Source organism: Phragmites australis, chromosome 21, assembly GCF_958298935.1.
Source record: "Phragmites australis chromosome 21, lpPhrAust1.1, whole genome shotgun sequence".
In the NCBI taxonomy this organism is placed as follows: domain Eukaryota; kingdom Viridiplantae; phylum Streptophyta; class Magnoliopsida; order Poales; family Poaceae; genus Phragmites; species Phragmites australis.
The window spans coordinates 20,325,104-20,339,128 of record NC_084941.1 but is presented as its reverse complement, the minus strand read 5'-3'; the positions used below and the strand labels follow the sequence as shown (position 1 = coordinate 20,339,128).

The 14,025-nt window shown below is 46.0% G+C and overlaps 1 protein-coding gene across 1 annotated transcript; it reads right to left on the bottom strand.

The window, feature by feature from the left end:
- Nucleotides 1-7,465: 7,465 nt before the first annotated feature.
- LOC133903598 (acyl-[acyl-carrier-protein] desaturase 6, chloroplastic-like) lies at nucleotides 7,466-9,316 on the bottom strand. The gene is made up of 2 exons (XM_062345018.1): nucleotides 9,116-9,316; nucleotides 7,466-8,964 (listed from the first exon to the last, which is right to left on the bottom strand). The coding sequence occupies exons 1-2, from the start codon at nucleotides 9,256-9,258 to the stop codon at nucleotides 7,830-7,832; spliced, it is 1,278 nt and encodes a 425-aa protein (XP_062201002.1). The 5' UTR covers nucleotides 9,259-9,316; the 3' UTR covers nucleotides 7,466-7,829.
- Nucleotides 9,317-14,025: the final 4,709 nt, after the last annotated feature.

The window sequence follows — 14,025 nt, the reverse complement described above, 5'->3', positions numbered from 1 at the left end:
TTACATAGAGAGGGTGCCAAGTATTGAAGAATGAAGTTCAAGGCACCGGATGGTCCGGTGATGGATGTTGTGTACACTGGAGTATTATTTCCAGAGAGGGTTTCAAATTGGTTCAGTTGGCTCAGGATAACTCACCGGATAGTCCAGTAATGAAGTGATGTGCACCAAATACTTACACCAGAGTAATTTACACAGAGAAGAAGAAAAGGCTCAGATGGTTCAGGATAACTTACCGGATAGTCCGGTAATGGAGATGAATTATACACCAGAGTGTCCAGCGTTCATAGAGGCTTGAGTGGGGGTTCTAACGGCTAGTTTGTGAGAGTGTGCTCATTGGATGATCTGGTGTTAGTATTATTATTCTCACCAGATTATCCGGTGTTAATAGCTGTTCTGAAGTCGTTGAAAAAATAGTTAGTTGAAAGGTTTGAGGCTATAAATACCCCTCCACTCAATCATTTGAGGTTGCTAGAGTCCAGAGAATCATAGAGACACTTAAGAAGACATCCAAGGCACCAAAGTGTTTAAAGTGATCATCTATGACAATTAAGCACAAGATTAGTGAGTGATTAATGTTTATAAGCCTAGAGGGAGTGTTGCCAGGTGATTGTTATCTAGAGAGTGGATCAAGGAGTGATTCAACCATGTATCGAGAGGTACGTCAAAACCTTAGAGTCTTTGTGACTTGCCAGCAACTTGTTGACCCTCCGACTTGGTGTGGAGCGGCGGCAGGACACATGTACGGGGGCGTGAATACCCTTTCCCTAGTGGCTCAAGCTCCGAAGTTATCACGGCGGCAAGGGACCGAAAGAGAGGCTTGTAGTGAGGTCTTACCTTGGTGGCTTGGCGACTCATCCAGGTTGAGGCCTTGTTTTTATGACTTGGTGGCTCAATAGCCATGATAGGGTGCCGACCGGGAGTATATCGTTGGTGGAGCTTCAACGTGGACTAGGGGTGATATTTATGCCATCGATACCATGGAATACTCCTTGTGTTGAGTTTGCTCTCTCTACCTTATTTACGTTTCCGCATTTACTTACTTGCAATTTACCTTCTTAGATAGGTTGCAAGCGCTTTGATCAGTAGAGTAGACACACTAGATAAATCTAAAGCACATTTAGATAGAAATTGAGATAGTTTTATCTTTTGAAGTCTTTGGAACCGAATAGTTTCTAAGTGTCCTAATTCACCCTCTCTCTTAGGACATCAGCGATCCTCACAATTGGTATTAGAGCTAGGGCTCACATCTAGCTCTTTAATTTGTGTTAGAGCTTCATACCTTTCACAAGGTTTTGTCAATTCAAGTGGTATTTGAGCCTTAGTCTCATTGTGATCGGTTAGGTTTCACCGTTTAGTGAGTTGTGACGTCCGGGGATGGGATGGATTCCCATAGTGCTCCACTATTCAATGGCATAAATCTTTCACGTTGGAAAATTCTAATGTCTTGTTATTTGCAAGCCCGAGGGTTGGATGTTTGGAGAGTTACCGAGGAAGGGATGAAACCTCGCATCACCAACAAGGAGAGACTATTAGATGCATTAGCCAAGAGTATCATTTTATCATCTATATGTGTTGATGTATTTAATCGTGTTAATTCTCTCACCAATGCATATGATATTTACAATAGTCTCATTAAAATACATGAAGGCATAAAGAATTTGTGTAATGAGAAATATCATGTGCTTGTTACTAAGTTCAATGACATCAAGCAACTACCCTATAAAAGTGATTAACATATATTCTCATTTGAATATTCTTGTTAATGAGATCAATGAGTTAGGTTTGATGCCAATTGAAGATGATCAAGTGGTGAGAAGAATACTTCAAACTCTTCTTCCAAAGTACAAGTTGATAGTCTCCATCATTTACGACAACAATGACATCAAGAAGATGACTCCAAGTCAAGTGCTCGGCAAAATCACCGATCATGAGATGACAATAAACATGAGGGTGGAAACTTCTTTCTCATCTGACACCAAGAATCTTGCTTTCACAAGCAACAAAACTCAATGCTAACACATGAAGATGGATCCCAAAGTCATCAAACTCATCTCACAAGTGGAGAAGAACATCGCGAAGATCAGTGCCAAGACTGATCACCCAATCTCCATGAGACACCAGTTGGGTGGGAGCAGAGCTATGGCCCATTCACCGGTGTGGCCCAGGTTGGCGACTTGTGAGGTAGTTGGTGGAATGGCCTGCCAAGGAGCCAGAGTAGACCGATGAAATTGATTGGCTGATGGAGTTGATCTGGATTGTTTGTTGGGTACTATGATAGTTTGTCACCGATAAATAGGTGCCGACGCCGAACAATACTGATAGATGGGAACAAAGCCAAGAGGACATAACAGAAAATAGAGAGCGAGGTTAGAGGAAACTAGTCTAGTTTTTAAGGTTTTACTAGGAAACTTTTAAGGATACTTTAGAGATGCGTCTTGTAACCTATCTATGCAATAAAAATCAAATTTTGTAAGTTTTTTTCGTGTTCATTGTTTCATGGTGATTTTTGGTGGACCGCTCTATGTTGCAATTTGCTTTGGTTTGATCCATCCAAAATCATCCTACAGCATCAAGGTAGCTCTCTAAAAATTTAGTTGGTCAAATTTTCATAATTATTGAGATATTTAGGTTTGTTATGATTTCATCACAGTCTATCATAGTTTCTCTTTGTTTCATATCTTTAGATCCAGTGGTCTGATTGACCTAATTCTTATTGGAATAGTTTTGCATGATTGTCTAGATTTTATAGTAAACATTTGAGGGCAATTCCAATGGTTGGATCTTTCTAGACATCACTTTTAGTGATATGATAGTACTCCACCCCAAACTGATTTCAAGATTAAATTGAATATTTTGTTAGGGTGAATTAAAATTTGAATTTAGCTTCACTAATCATTCACCCCCCCCCCCCCCCCCGATTGAGTATTTTGCCCATAATCAATCCTCCTCGAACCTGAATTGAGAGTTTTAATATTGAAGGTTCCAAAATGAAATAAATGTCGCTTCACCTTTCTCAATCCGGCTTAGAAAAGGGAGTCACCAAGTTTCCATTTAACTTGTGACAAAGGTTTCGATCCTAGGTATTTATTTCGTATCAGATTGCAGAGGAGAGAAAGAATTTTGAACATTGAGGTCTTGAATCCCTAAACTACCCTATTCTTTAGGTTGGCACATGACACTCCATTTCGTGAGGTGATTATTCTTTTTATGACTATCGCTTTGTTAGTAAAATCTATAGCGAAAGTAGTCAAGTCTTTTAAGTACCCATCGCAGAATTATGAAGAAATATCATGTTGTGTTCCCTTTTTCTTTCTCAAGTCCATGTGACATCGCCAGGAATGGGTGCTCTAGCAGTTGGTCCATCGTCCACGGTCACCAGCGCGTCATCTCGATACGAATGGAACATACCGAAGGATCTTCACGGGGATTGCGAGCTGCCTCTTCTGACCATCACCAGAGTCTACCTCAAGATACCTAGAGGAATTGCACTTCACATAGTACTTTGCGTCCGCGTGTTCTTTCCTAAATAAGATGCATCCCTTTGGACAAGCATGTATCTGCTCATATGGCATCTTAAGTGCACGGAGGACTTTCTTCGACTCGTACATGCTCTTTGGCAGAATGTGACCTTCCGGGAGAAGGCTACCAACAACTGTCAGCATTGCATCGAAGGTTTCTCGGCTGCAGCTAAACTGGGACTTGATAGCCATTAGGCGTCCGATGGCATCCAGTTGAGAAACCTTGGAATGCCCGTGAAGGGGTTGCTGCGCCGTAGACAACATATCATAAAAGGCCTTTGTGGTTGACTCCGGCACTTCCTCCATACGTGCTTCATTAAAATGCGCGTCATGAAAGTCATCTAGCATGTCTCCGACCCTGACATCATAGTCGTTGGTGCGTTGACGCACCACCTCCTCTCTGGCACGTTCGGACTCACCATGGTAGGTCCACCGGGTATAGTGTGGCATAAACCCATTCTTACAAAGGTGTTGACCCATGACCTCCTTTGTTTGTTGACGCGCGTTTGCACAAATACTGCAGGGGCACCAAGTTCCACGAGGTCCCTTAGGCCTAGCAAATGCTAATTCCAAGAATGCATCGGTCTTCTGGATCCATTCATCGGTCAAAAAACCCTGACTAGAGCGGCCAGTGTACATCCACTCACGATCATCCATCCTCTAACATATTGGGAAACATACACATATAATATTTTTTATTCAGCAAGTAATATAAAAATCAATTTCATCTACCTATACAATTAAATATTTCCATCAAATATTTGTGTTTTACCAAAAGAGGGAATCGGCATGCATCAAACTATCTAATAGGTAAAGATAGGTCCTAATCCCACCCGACGATGTGTAGATTGGTCCGTTTCCATGCTCTACTCCGATCCGAGACAGAATTTCGGCAGCACCTCCCCGCTGTTCTCCAAATACACGCCTCGGTAACAAGCCAAGAGAATATGTATCCGGAGAACAACGGGGAGACGTTGCCGAAACTCTGTCTCGGATTGGAGTAGAGCACTGAAACGAACCCAATCTACACATCCTCGGGCTGTCCAAAAAATGTGGACAACTCGAAACAGTTACGGTTATAGATATGCAAAGACTTGCATATTTATAACCATAACTCTTTCAAACGGGAGACGCATAGGTTACGCGACATGCACATCCTAAAGCCTAAATTAGCCAAAATTCAAAATTTTGGCGGCACCTCCTTTGTAATAAATAGCAAAACTGGCATAACAACACAACAACACAGGCATGACAAATATGGATGATACAACCATCTAAAGACTAATTAGAGGACAACCCAGACTGAAATATGAATCAACTTTCATAACCCATTCCCCAGATAGTATTGCCATGAGGACTCCATATGATCTACTTCATGTGCTACCAGCAACACATGCTCACAATGACATGAGTCACATATGAAGTCCTCATAGCAATACTGTCCGGAGGAGGGGGGTGGCCGGAGGAGGGAGGAGCACATGGCTTCAACGGCGCATGGCGTGTGGCGGTACCTTGTACCCGGGCGTCGGAGGGGGGCGGCGCGGGGTGGCGCTGGCCGGTGCGGGGGAGGCGGCGTTGGGCAGCGCGTGACGGCGGCGGCTGCGGGCCGAGGTGGCGGCGGAGGAGGAGGGGGGGCGGCGGCGCTGGCGGCGGAGGGGCGCGGGCCGAGACGGCGGCGGCCCGCAGGGGCGCGGCGGCGGCGGGCCGAGGCGGCAGGGGCGCGGGGGCACTGGCGGTGGAGGGGCGCGGGGGCGCTGGCGGTGGCGGCGGCGGCGGGCCGAGGCGGCAGGGGCGCGGGGGCACTGGCGGTGGAGGGGCGCGGGGGCGCTGGCGGTGGCGGCGGCGGCGGGCCGAGGCGGCGGCGGAGGGGGGGTGGGGGCGGGCCGAGGCGGCGACGGCAGGAGGGGAGTCGCGCGCGGGATAGTTTTCGATCTGTCCTTACGCGCGGGGTGGGGAAACCCTATATTCGGTAAATTGCCGAGTGTCAACTTTGCCGAGTGTGAAAGCAAGAACACTCGGCAAACACCTGAAATTTTTTTTTTAGCTACATATACACTTAATGAATTAAAAATAGCAAACGGACCCAGAAAAATACCAAATTTTAACATCGAATATGTTATGTTGTATGTTGAGTGTAGAAAAAGTTTTAAGGTCAAACGACGATTCAAACGTCACTTCGGCTTCAAACCTGATCCGTTCCCTCTCGAAACCACAATTCTTCCTCGGAGATGCTTCGGTTTCTAAGCATCGTACGTGACAACTTTTGCGAAACCTTCTCAATTTTTTATCTCATCCTCTACGTATCATATCATGACACTATGGCAAGTCTCATGTTTTTCGGACTTCGTTTGTTTTTTAAATTAAAAAAACCAATAAGCTACATGTTGCTGGTCGAGTGTTGCCGCCCAGATGTTTCAAATTTCTTTTCATTTCTTGGGTAAGGCCTAAAAATAGACTCAACAACATGAATATGATTTTTCTACCCATTTTTGATCATTATTTCATGTACTTGCAGATCAAATTTGACTTATATCCATTAAAAGCCTAGAAATGCACTTAATGAATTAGAAATAGCGAACGGACCCAGAAAAATGCCAAATTTTAACATCGAATATGCTATATTGTATGTTGAGTGTAGAAAAAGTTTCAAGGTCAAACGACGATTCAAACGTCACTTCAGGTTCAAACCTGATCCATTCCCACTCGAAACCATGATTCTTCCTCGGAGATGTTTCGGTTTCTAAGCATCGTACGTGACAACTTTTGCGAAACCTTCTCAACTTTTTATCACAGCCTCAACGTATTATGGCAAGTCTTATGTTTTTCTGACTTCGTTTGCTTTTTTTAGAATTAAAAAACCAATAAGCTACATGTTGCTGGTCGAGTGTTGCCGCCCAGATGTTTCAAATTTCTTTTCATTTCTTGGGTAAGGCCTAGAAATAGACTCAACAACATGAATATGATTTTTCTACCCATTTTTGTTCATTATTTTATGTACTTGCAGATCAAATTTGACTTATATCCATTAAAAGCCTAGAAATGCACTTAATGAATTAAAAATAGCAAACGGATCTAGAAAAATGCCAAATTTTAACATCGAATATGCTATGTTGTATGTTGAGTGTAGAAAAAGTTTAGGTCAAACGACGATTCAAACGTTACTTCGGCTTCAAACCTGATCCGTTCCCTCTCGAAACCACGATTCTTCCTCGGAGATGCTTCGGTTTCTAAGCATCGTACGTGACAACTTTTGCGAAACCTTCTCAATTTTTTATCTCAGCCTCTACGTATCATATCATGACACTATAGCAAGTCTCATGTTTTTCTACCCATTTTTGTTCGTTATTTTATGTACTTGCAGATCAAATTTGACTTATATCCATCAAATAATTTCTTATGAAAAAGAGTTGTCCATAAAGTTAGATTTTGATGGAACATAGCAAACATGTTATCCATCCAAGAATCGCCAAATGAAGTCGCTTTTTTGTTCCACCACTTCTCACTATGCTACCAGCTACCTTCTCTGATGCACTTAACGATGAACCAAGCAAAACCCATAGATCAGAAGGGCAGCTTGATGTGTCAAGCTGATCTGCTTTTGCTTCTTTCACTTGGCAAGCATTGAAAATTCCTTCTTTGTCTGGATGACAGCTGGAATGATAGTATATAGCAGAGAAATTCGTTTTTTAAGGCAAGGAAGAAGAATTGTCATTCTCCTTCAGAGCACAACTGATTCCAAGGGCCGCTCCCAGGAGTCCACATCTGCTGCATCTCAATCTTGAAGCACGACTGAATTCTAACTCCAAGTTCATAACAATATCATCCTTAAACCGTACTGTAGTAGTACCGGAATCGATGTGTGGCGGCCTTTGGTTGGTTGTTATTACGATAAAGAAAAGAGAACAAAAGGAAACCAAAAAGAAAACAAAGAAAAAAAATCTTTGCCGAGTGCTTCATATCGGGCACTCGGCAAACATAAAAGTGTCCGTTAGACGACACTCGGCAATGGGGCGACTCGCCGTCAGCCGCCGAACGGAGGGACACGTGGCGCGTTGTTTGCCGAGTGCCCGAATTCGTCGAGTGTTTTTTCTCTATTTTGCCAAGTGTTTGTTGAGGTATTTACCGAGTGCTGTTGTTTGCCGAGTGTTTGTTGAGGTATTTACCAAGTGCTTAGTTATTTGCCGAGTGCGTTAGTCGGGCACTCGGCGTAGGTGGCTGTTTGCCAAGTGCCCGATATAATGCACTCGGTATACATGTAGGTACTCGGTATACACATCGTTTCCGGTAGTGATAGTACTACTCCATAGAGGATTAGGGTAGAACGACACTGATGGGCCTATCAAAGATCCAGTTAATCGGGATATGGGTGGGCTTGTTTTGGGCCTTGGCTATCCTATCATGGGCCCTCTCCTCCATCCTCTGGATCTTCCGCGGCAACGCGCACAAGTAGTCCCGTGCGCGCCTCCCCTCGCCGGAGAGCCCCGCCGCGAGGTCCTCCACGCCCCACTGCCTTATCAGGTGCTCCAGGATGCCACGGTAGTCGGACACAGTGTACGTTCCGGCCTGCTGCGCGATGGCAACAAAGCGGGCGTAGAAGTCGGCGTGGCCGCCGTCGCTGATGAGCGCGGTCGGCATGTCGATCCGGCGCCGCATCATGTACGCCATCGCGCGCACGGCACCGTCCGGATCCGCCTCGAAGAGCTTCCCCATGACGCGGGTGTACGCGGCCTCGTGCCGCTTCTCGTCTGCCGCGACGGTGCCGCAGATGCGCGCGAGCGTTTCGTCGCCAGCGCCGCGCGCGCCCACGAGACGCGCCGTGTTGCCGTGCGCGATGGCCGTGGCGCGCTCCTGGAACGCGACGTAGACGAAGCCGTGGAACGGGCTCGCCGGCGCGTGCACGACCATCCCGGAGCGGATGAGGCGCTGCACGGTGCGCTCCACCTCGCGCATGTGGAAGCGGCCCGAGAGGTGCATGTAGCGGTTGAGCACGTCGCCGTGGCGGTTCTCCTCTGCGGACCACCCGCGGATCCAACGCGCCCAGGCCGTGCCGTCGGCGCCCGTGGCGTCCCGCACGGCCTCGAAGCGGTTCAGCACGCTCGGGTATGTGGGCAGCGCCTCCTCCGTCACCATGTTGGCCACGAGGCATACCAGGAGCTCGTCCGGCACGCCGGCCGCGCGCGCGCTGAGCTCGAGGCACGCCGTGTGGAAGCCGTCGCTGCCCAGAGCCGCCGGGTCCGGCAGCATGTCGGACGGCTGCCACGACGCCTCCACCGGCTTGAGCAGCGGCAGCACGTGCTCCTCCACCCACGGCTCCATTTGCGTCAGCACCTCCAGCCTCTCCGGCGCCAGGTAGCTCCGCCATTCTTCCTCCACCTCCTCCTCTTCCTTCTTCTCTCGCCGGCGTCCGGCCATAATCTCTCTGCTCGTAGTAGTAACCCTGCATCTCCTGCATGCATGGACTCAGCACGAACAGTTTCGATCGTCAATATGTAACCACGCAACACAACTAGTCTGCATCAACATGTCATTAAACTACACTTCGCGGTTGCTGTGCTGTGCTGTATTATTTCATCTTTTTTTCGAAACTACATACGTACCAGCTGCTGCGACCCATCGCTAGGAAACCATTACCAGCTGCTGTTCTTGTTGCTGGCTTGCAGTAGCAGTAGCTACTAAGAGCATTTGGTTTGCATGGCGGATATCCAAACCCAAACCTAGTTAAGGTTGCTGCCATGACCATCGTTGAAGCCAGCAGGAAGGAGAGTGCTACCGTTACACTACAATACGCTGATGCGAATTTGAGCTGTGTTGCTGCCATGGCCATGGTCCGAGCGTTTTTATAGACAGAGCAGCTAGCTTGTCACTACGTATCAAGATTAGTTCCAACATATTCTTCCCTCGCAGTCGGACTACAGCTCATCCTCGTCATTGATCAGTCCAGATCATTTGCTAAATCCTCCCCTACAAAATTGTAATGCATGAAAAGGAGATAATTTAGGTTGCAGTAACCATCCAAAACAATGGCAGAAATGATAATCAACTTTAAGATTATGCCTGAAGCGACAGGTTTCAAATTATAGCAGAAAGGGACACATATTTCAGAATTGTAGTTTTGTATCCAAAATTGCTATTGCTACTTTTGTCGAATCTGGGAGTCCTGCTTCCCATGCTAATACAACAAATTTTGTGGAGGAAAATTTTTTACAGTGTATTTATATTGAAATTCGTGCTTGAGGGATATATGAAAAAATCATAGGGTATGTGAGGAAATCAATAGATAAATAAATATTTGACGAGAGAAATAGACGGACAGGATTAGCCATGTGTATACAAGTAGATGTGAAGTTGCATGTATTACCTAAATTTTTACTTAAACTTCACCAAAAATTTTAAGAGCAAAAAAAGTAGAAAAAAATCAACCTTTGCAATGCTTGTGGGCGTGCCAAGAAGGCAAGATGCTTCAGAATAACCGAGGCACTTGCTACCTGCTCATGCTACTGCTACTGCTACATCATAAGCTCACGACATGTACGTCTATGTCTACATGTACGGTTTGGGTGTGGTGGATCCATGGATGGTCCGCCGAGGAGAACCTTCAGGGCAACGTGGTTATTAGTGACATTACTGGTTTCCTAACTTGTTTATATCCTAGAGATCATTGTATTCCGTAGATTGATCCTAGAGATCATTGTATCCTTGTAATTGCTCTCTTTAGTTTATATAAATGGAACTCTGGCTCCTTATCGTGTGTGGCTTCTCCCAAATTCTATCCTTTCGTTGCACTCTTTTATGGTATTTGGATTCCTTTTCTGGACCTCTCCATCCTAAGAACCGTCAACGTCAATGCCCACCTCCAGCTACCCACAATGGTGACTCTACCCACCACGATCTCTTCCTCGTTTGCTCCTCTCGGCTCCACCACCATCGGCACCCTTACACCCCTGTCCATCTCGGTGTTGCTGGGCTCATAGGAGCCAGTCGCGCACCGCTCCCGGTCCTCCTCGACCTCGACATTGGCAACTTCACGAAGTGAAACATCTTCCTTCATATCCTCCGTAGTTTGCAAAGCTGTAGCATGTGCTGGACCATGCGCATCGTGATCCCTAGAAACATCGATCGAGCACTGTACTAGGACGAAACTACAGAGGCCATCGGGCGCGCGATCTCGCTCACTGAGCATTTTTGATGCTCTACGCTGCGAATGCAGTCGTGGTCGCGCACGAGATGCACATCGGAGATGAGCACTTCATTGATGGCTGCCCATCACGCCGACCGGAGATGAGCACTTCATTGATGGCTGCCCATCACGCCGGCCGGTTGGCGGTTAGCTAGCAGTGCGTCACGTCTCACGCTTGACGCCGCGTGTGTCCGCTGTGCATGCACAGCCGACCTCCGGACACACCTTACGAACATTCATGCGTCGTGATGCGCATGGTCCAGCACATGCTACAGCTTTACAAACTCTGCTGCGGTCCAGCACCGACCGCTGCTCCAAAATTCCACCGTGAAATTTCTGTTTCACCGACCCAGGGTGCAAGTGCAACCTACAACTAGCCTAGATCGATTAGATGCTGTATGTTCACTAGTGTCTGTGATTCCACGTTACAGCTGGGATTGATGCGGTAGCAGGGGGTTTGCAAGGTGGTAAGCTTATGCAGGGTGAAATATTTAGAATATAACATTGAAATTTATGTGACTTTCGACTATCATAAAAATATGCGGGGTCACTCTGAGTCATCGCATGTGGGTCATGATGTTAAATCTTAAAAGGCACGTGAATTTCAATGTTATATTTTAAAATCTCTCAGGTGATCAGCTAACTTTTATTCATCTGATGACACTTGAATCCGTGTGTATAGGCCGTTTTTGACGTTAGCATGGTCTGAAAAAAATTGTCTCTAATGAGTCTAATGTATGTTCACTTAATTTCTCTCTGTTATTCTTGCAAAATCTAATGGATATATTATTTCAAAGACGTACTTTCTGAGATATATCTTGTTAGGATGCGACAAGAACGTCCAAGTAAATTAACCGTCTTGAGCGTAGCATTACGTATCAGTAATGAGAGGTGCATCATGCCTACAGGTTTATATTTAATAAAAAGAGCAGAGCAGAGCATTAGCAGTGGCGTAGCAGTCAGCCACACAGGGGCAGCTGGGGAATTTTATTATTTTTTCTCCCACCACCCTAAACTACCTGTTATTACATGCAGGTCCCTGCTTGTGCCTATCTAGTCTCTGTAATTAGCATCTTTGCCCCTCAACTTTTGAAAGCAATTTATGGGTCAATCAAGCCAAGCCAAGCTTAATTGGATGTACAGTGGTCACCAGTCGTTGTTAAGTTGGCCAAGAGGAGGAGGGTGCCTTTGAGTCCAACGCAAGGCGAATTCTGGGCAATCTAGTGAGTGGGCAAGTGGAAATATCGTTCTCATCTTCGTTGTCGTCGCCATTAGTCCCGATAAGGTATGGAGTTTTTTATATGTTTGCAGGTTTTCGAAGCGATGGTACTCCAATCCAGTGATGTGTTTGATTGAAGTCATGCTGCAATATGTTTTTTGTTATAAGTATTTCCAAAAGTACATTTTCACCGTGGTCCGATGTTCATCGGGTATCTTGACGTAATTCTACCTCCATTGTATCTTCTGAAAGGAATTTTCCCTGCAGAGAAAAAAAAGGAAGAAACAAATTTCTTTTGGATAGAGTTGGGCAGGTCCTTAATTTCCTGATTAGATTGTCCTCTCTTCTGTAAGACACGCATGAGAAAGAAAAAAAAAATAAACGGGAGAAAGCGAGAGGGAGCAATGGCAAAATGCCAAAATGGATCATTGGACCAGAGGGAGGGGTTAGGTGCATCGAGAGTAGTTAGCATGGCTAAGTCCAGTTCCAGTTACTAGTGAGAGCCAGCCATTATTGAGTTAGAGGTTCCTTAGCACATGGACACACGCAAAGTGATGTCATTTCTTTCGGTGTCTCTCTCAAAGTTATGAATGAAGAATCATCTTTCCTAACTAGGATCACCCCCCTTACAAAGTTCATGAATACCTGTTACTTTTGCTGTCAAAGGTACTATATAAATCAGTACAGATTATATTTTAGTTTTGTATCCAAAATTGCTACTGCTACTGTCGTCGAATCTGGGAGTCCTGCTGCCCATGCTAATACAACAAATTTTCGGGAGGAAAATTTTTCACAGTGGATGCGTACGTATAGCTTATCACGAACGTTCATTTACGTTGAAATTCATGCTAGAGGGATAGGTAAAAAAATCATAGGATATGTGAGGGAATCAACAGATGAATAAATATCAGACGAGAGAAATAGACGGATAGGATTAGCCACATGTGTACAAGTGGATGTGAAGTTGCGTGTATTACCCTAAATTTTCACTTTCACCGAAATCTTTAAGAGCAAAAGGAGAAAAAAACCAACCTTTGCAATTAGTGCTTGTGGGAGTGCCAAGAAGCCAAGATGCTTCAGAATAATCGAGGCACTTGCTACCTGCTCCTAGGTGCTACTGCTACATCATAAGATCACGACATGTACATCTATGTCTACATGTACGTACCTAGCGGGTTGAACTACTTTGAGGCCGTGCAAGACGCCATAGGTGCCGATGGCACGGCTTGGGCGTGGTGGATCCATGGATGGTCCACCGAGGAGAACCGCCAGGGCAACGTGGTTGTTAGTGACATTATTTGTTTCCTAACTTGTTTATATCCTAGAGATCATTTTATCCCTTTAATTGTTCCTAGAGATATTGTATTCCATAGATTGATCCTAGAGATCATTGTATCCCTGTAATTGTTCTCTTGAGTTTATATAAATGGAACCCCGGCTACTTGCCGTGAGTGGCTTCCACCAAATTCTATCCTTCTGCTGCACTCTTTCATGGTATTAGGATTCCTAGACCTCTCCATCCTAAGAACCGCCGTCGGTCCTTTCCACCGTTGGCGCCCACCTCTAGCTACCCACAATGGTGACTCTGCCCACCATGATCTCTTCCTCGGCTGCTCCTCTCGGCTCCACCACCACTAGCACCCTTGCACCCTTGTCCATCTCGAGTGCTGCTGGGTTCACAGGAGCCAGTCGCGCGCCGCTCTTGGTCCTTCTAGACCTCGACATTGGCAACTTCACGAAGTGGAACATCTTCCTTCATGCCCTCCTTGGTCGCCACGGTCTGCTCCACTACGTTGATGGCACCATCGCTGCTGCCCCTGACAACCCCGTCTGGGTCCAAGACGATTGCACATTCCTCTCCGCCATGTACAACTCCATCGGTACCAACACCCTCAACATTATCCTCACCAATGACGTGACTGCTCATTCTCTTTGGGTGGCTACCAAAGATCTATTCTGCGACAACAAGGAGAGCCGCTCCATTGTTCTTCTTCAAGAATTCCACGGGCTTTAACAGGGTGACCTCTCAATCACCGCCTATTGCAAGGAACATAAGAGACTTGTCGATGCCCTTCGCAATGCGGGCTCCACCGTTGATGACCGTCTCCTCG

Excerpts from the sequence above, each read along its gene's own strand:
- LOC133903598 (XM_062345018.1), bottom strand. The coding sequence starts at position 9,258 with ATGGTCATGGCAGCAACCTTAACTAGGTTTGGGTTTGGATATCCGCCA. Across the intron at positions 8,965-9,115 it reads GCGATGGGTCGCAGCAGCTG|GAGATGCAGGGTTACTACTA; the intron begins GTACGTATGTAG and ends CCATGCATGCAG.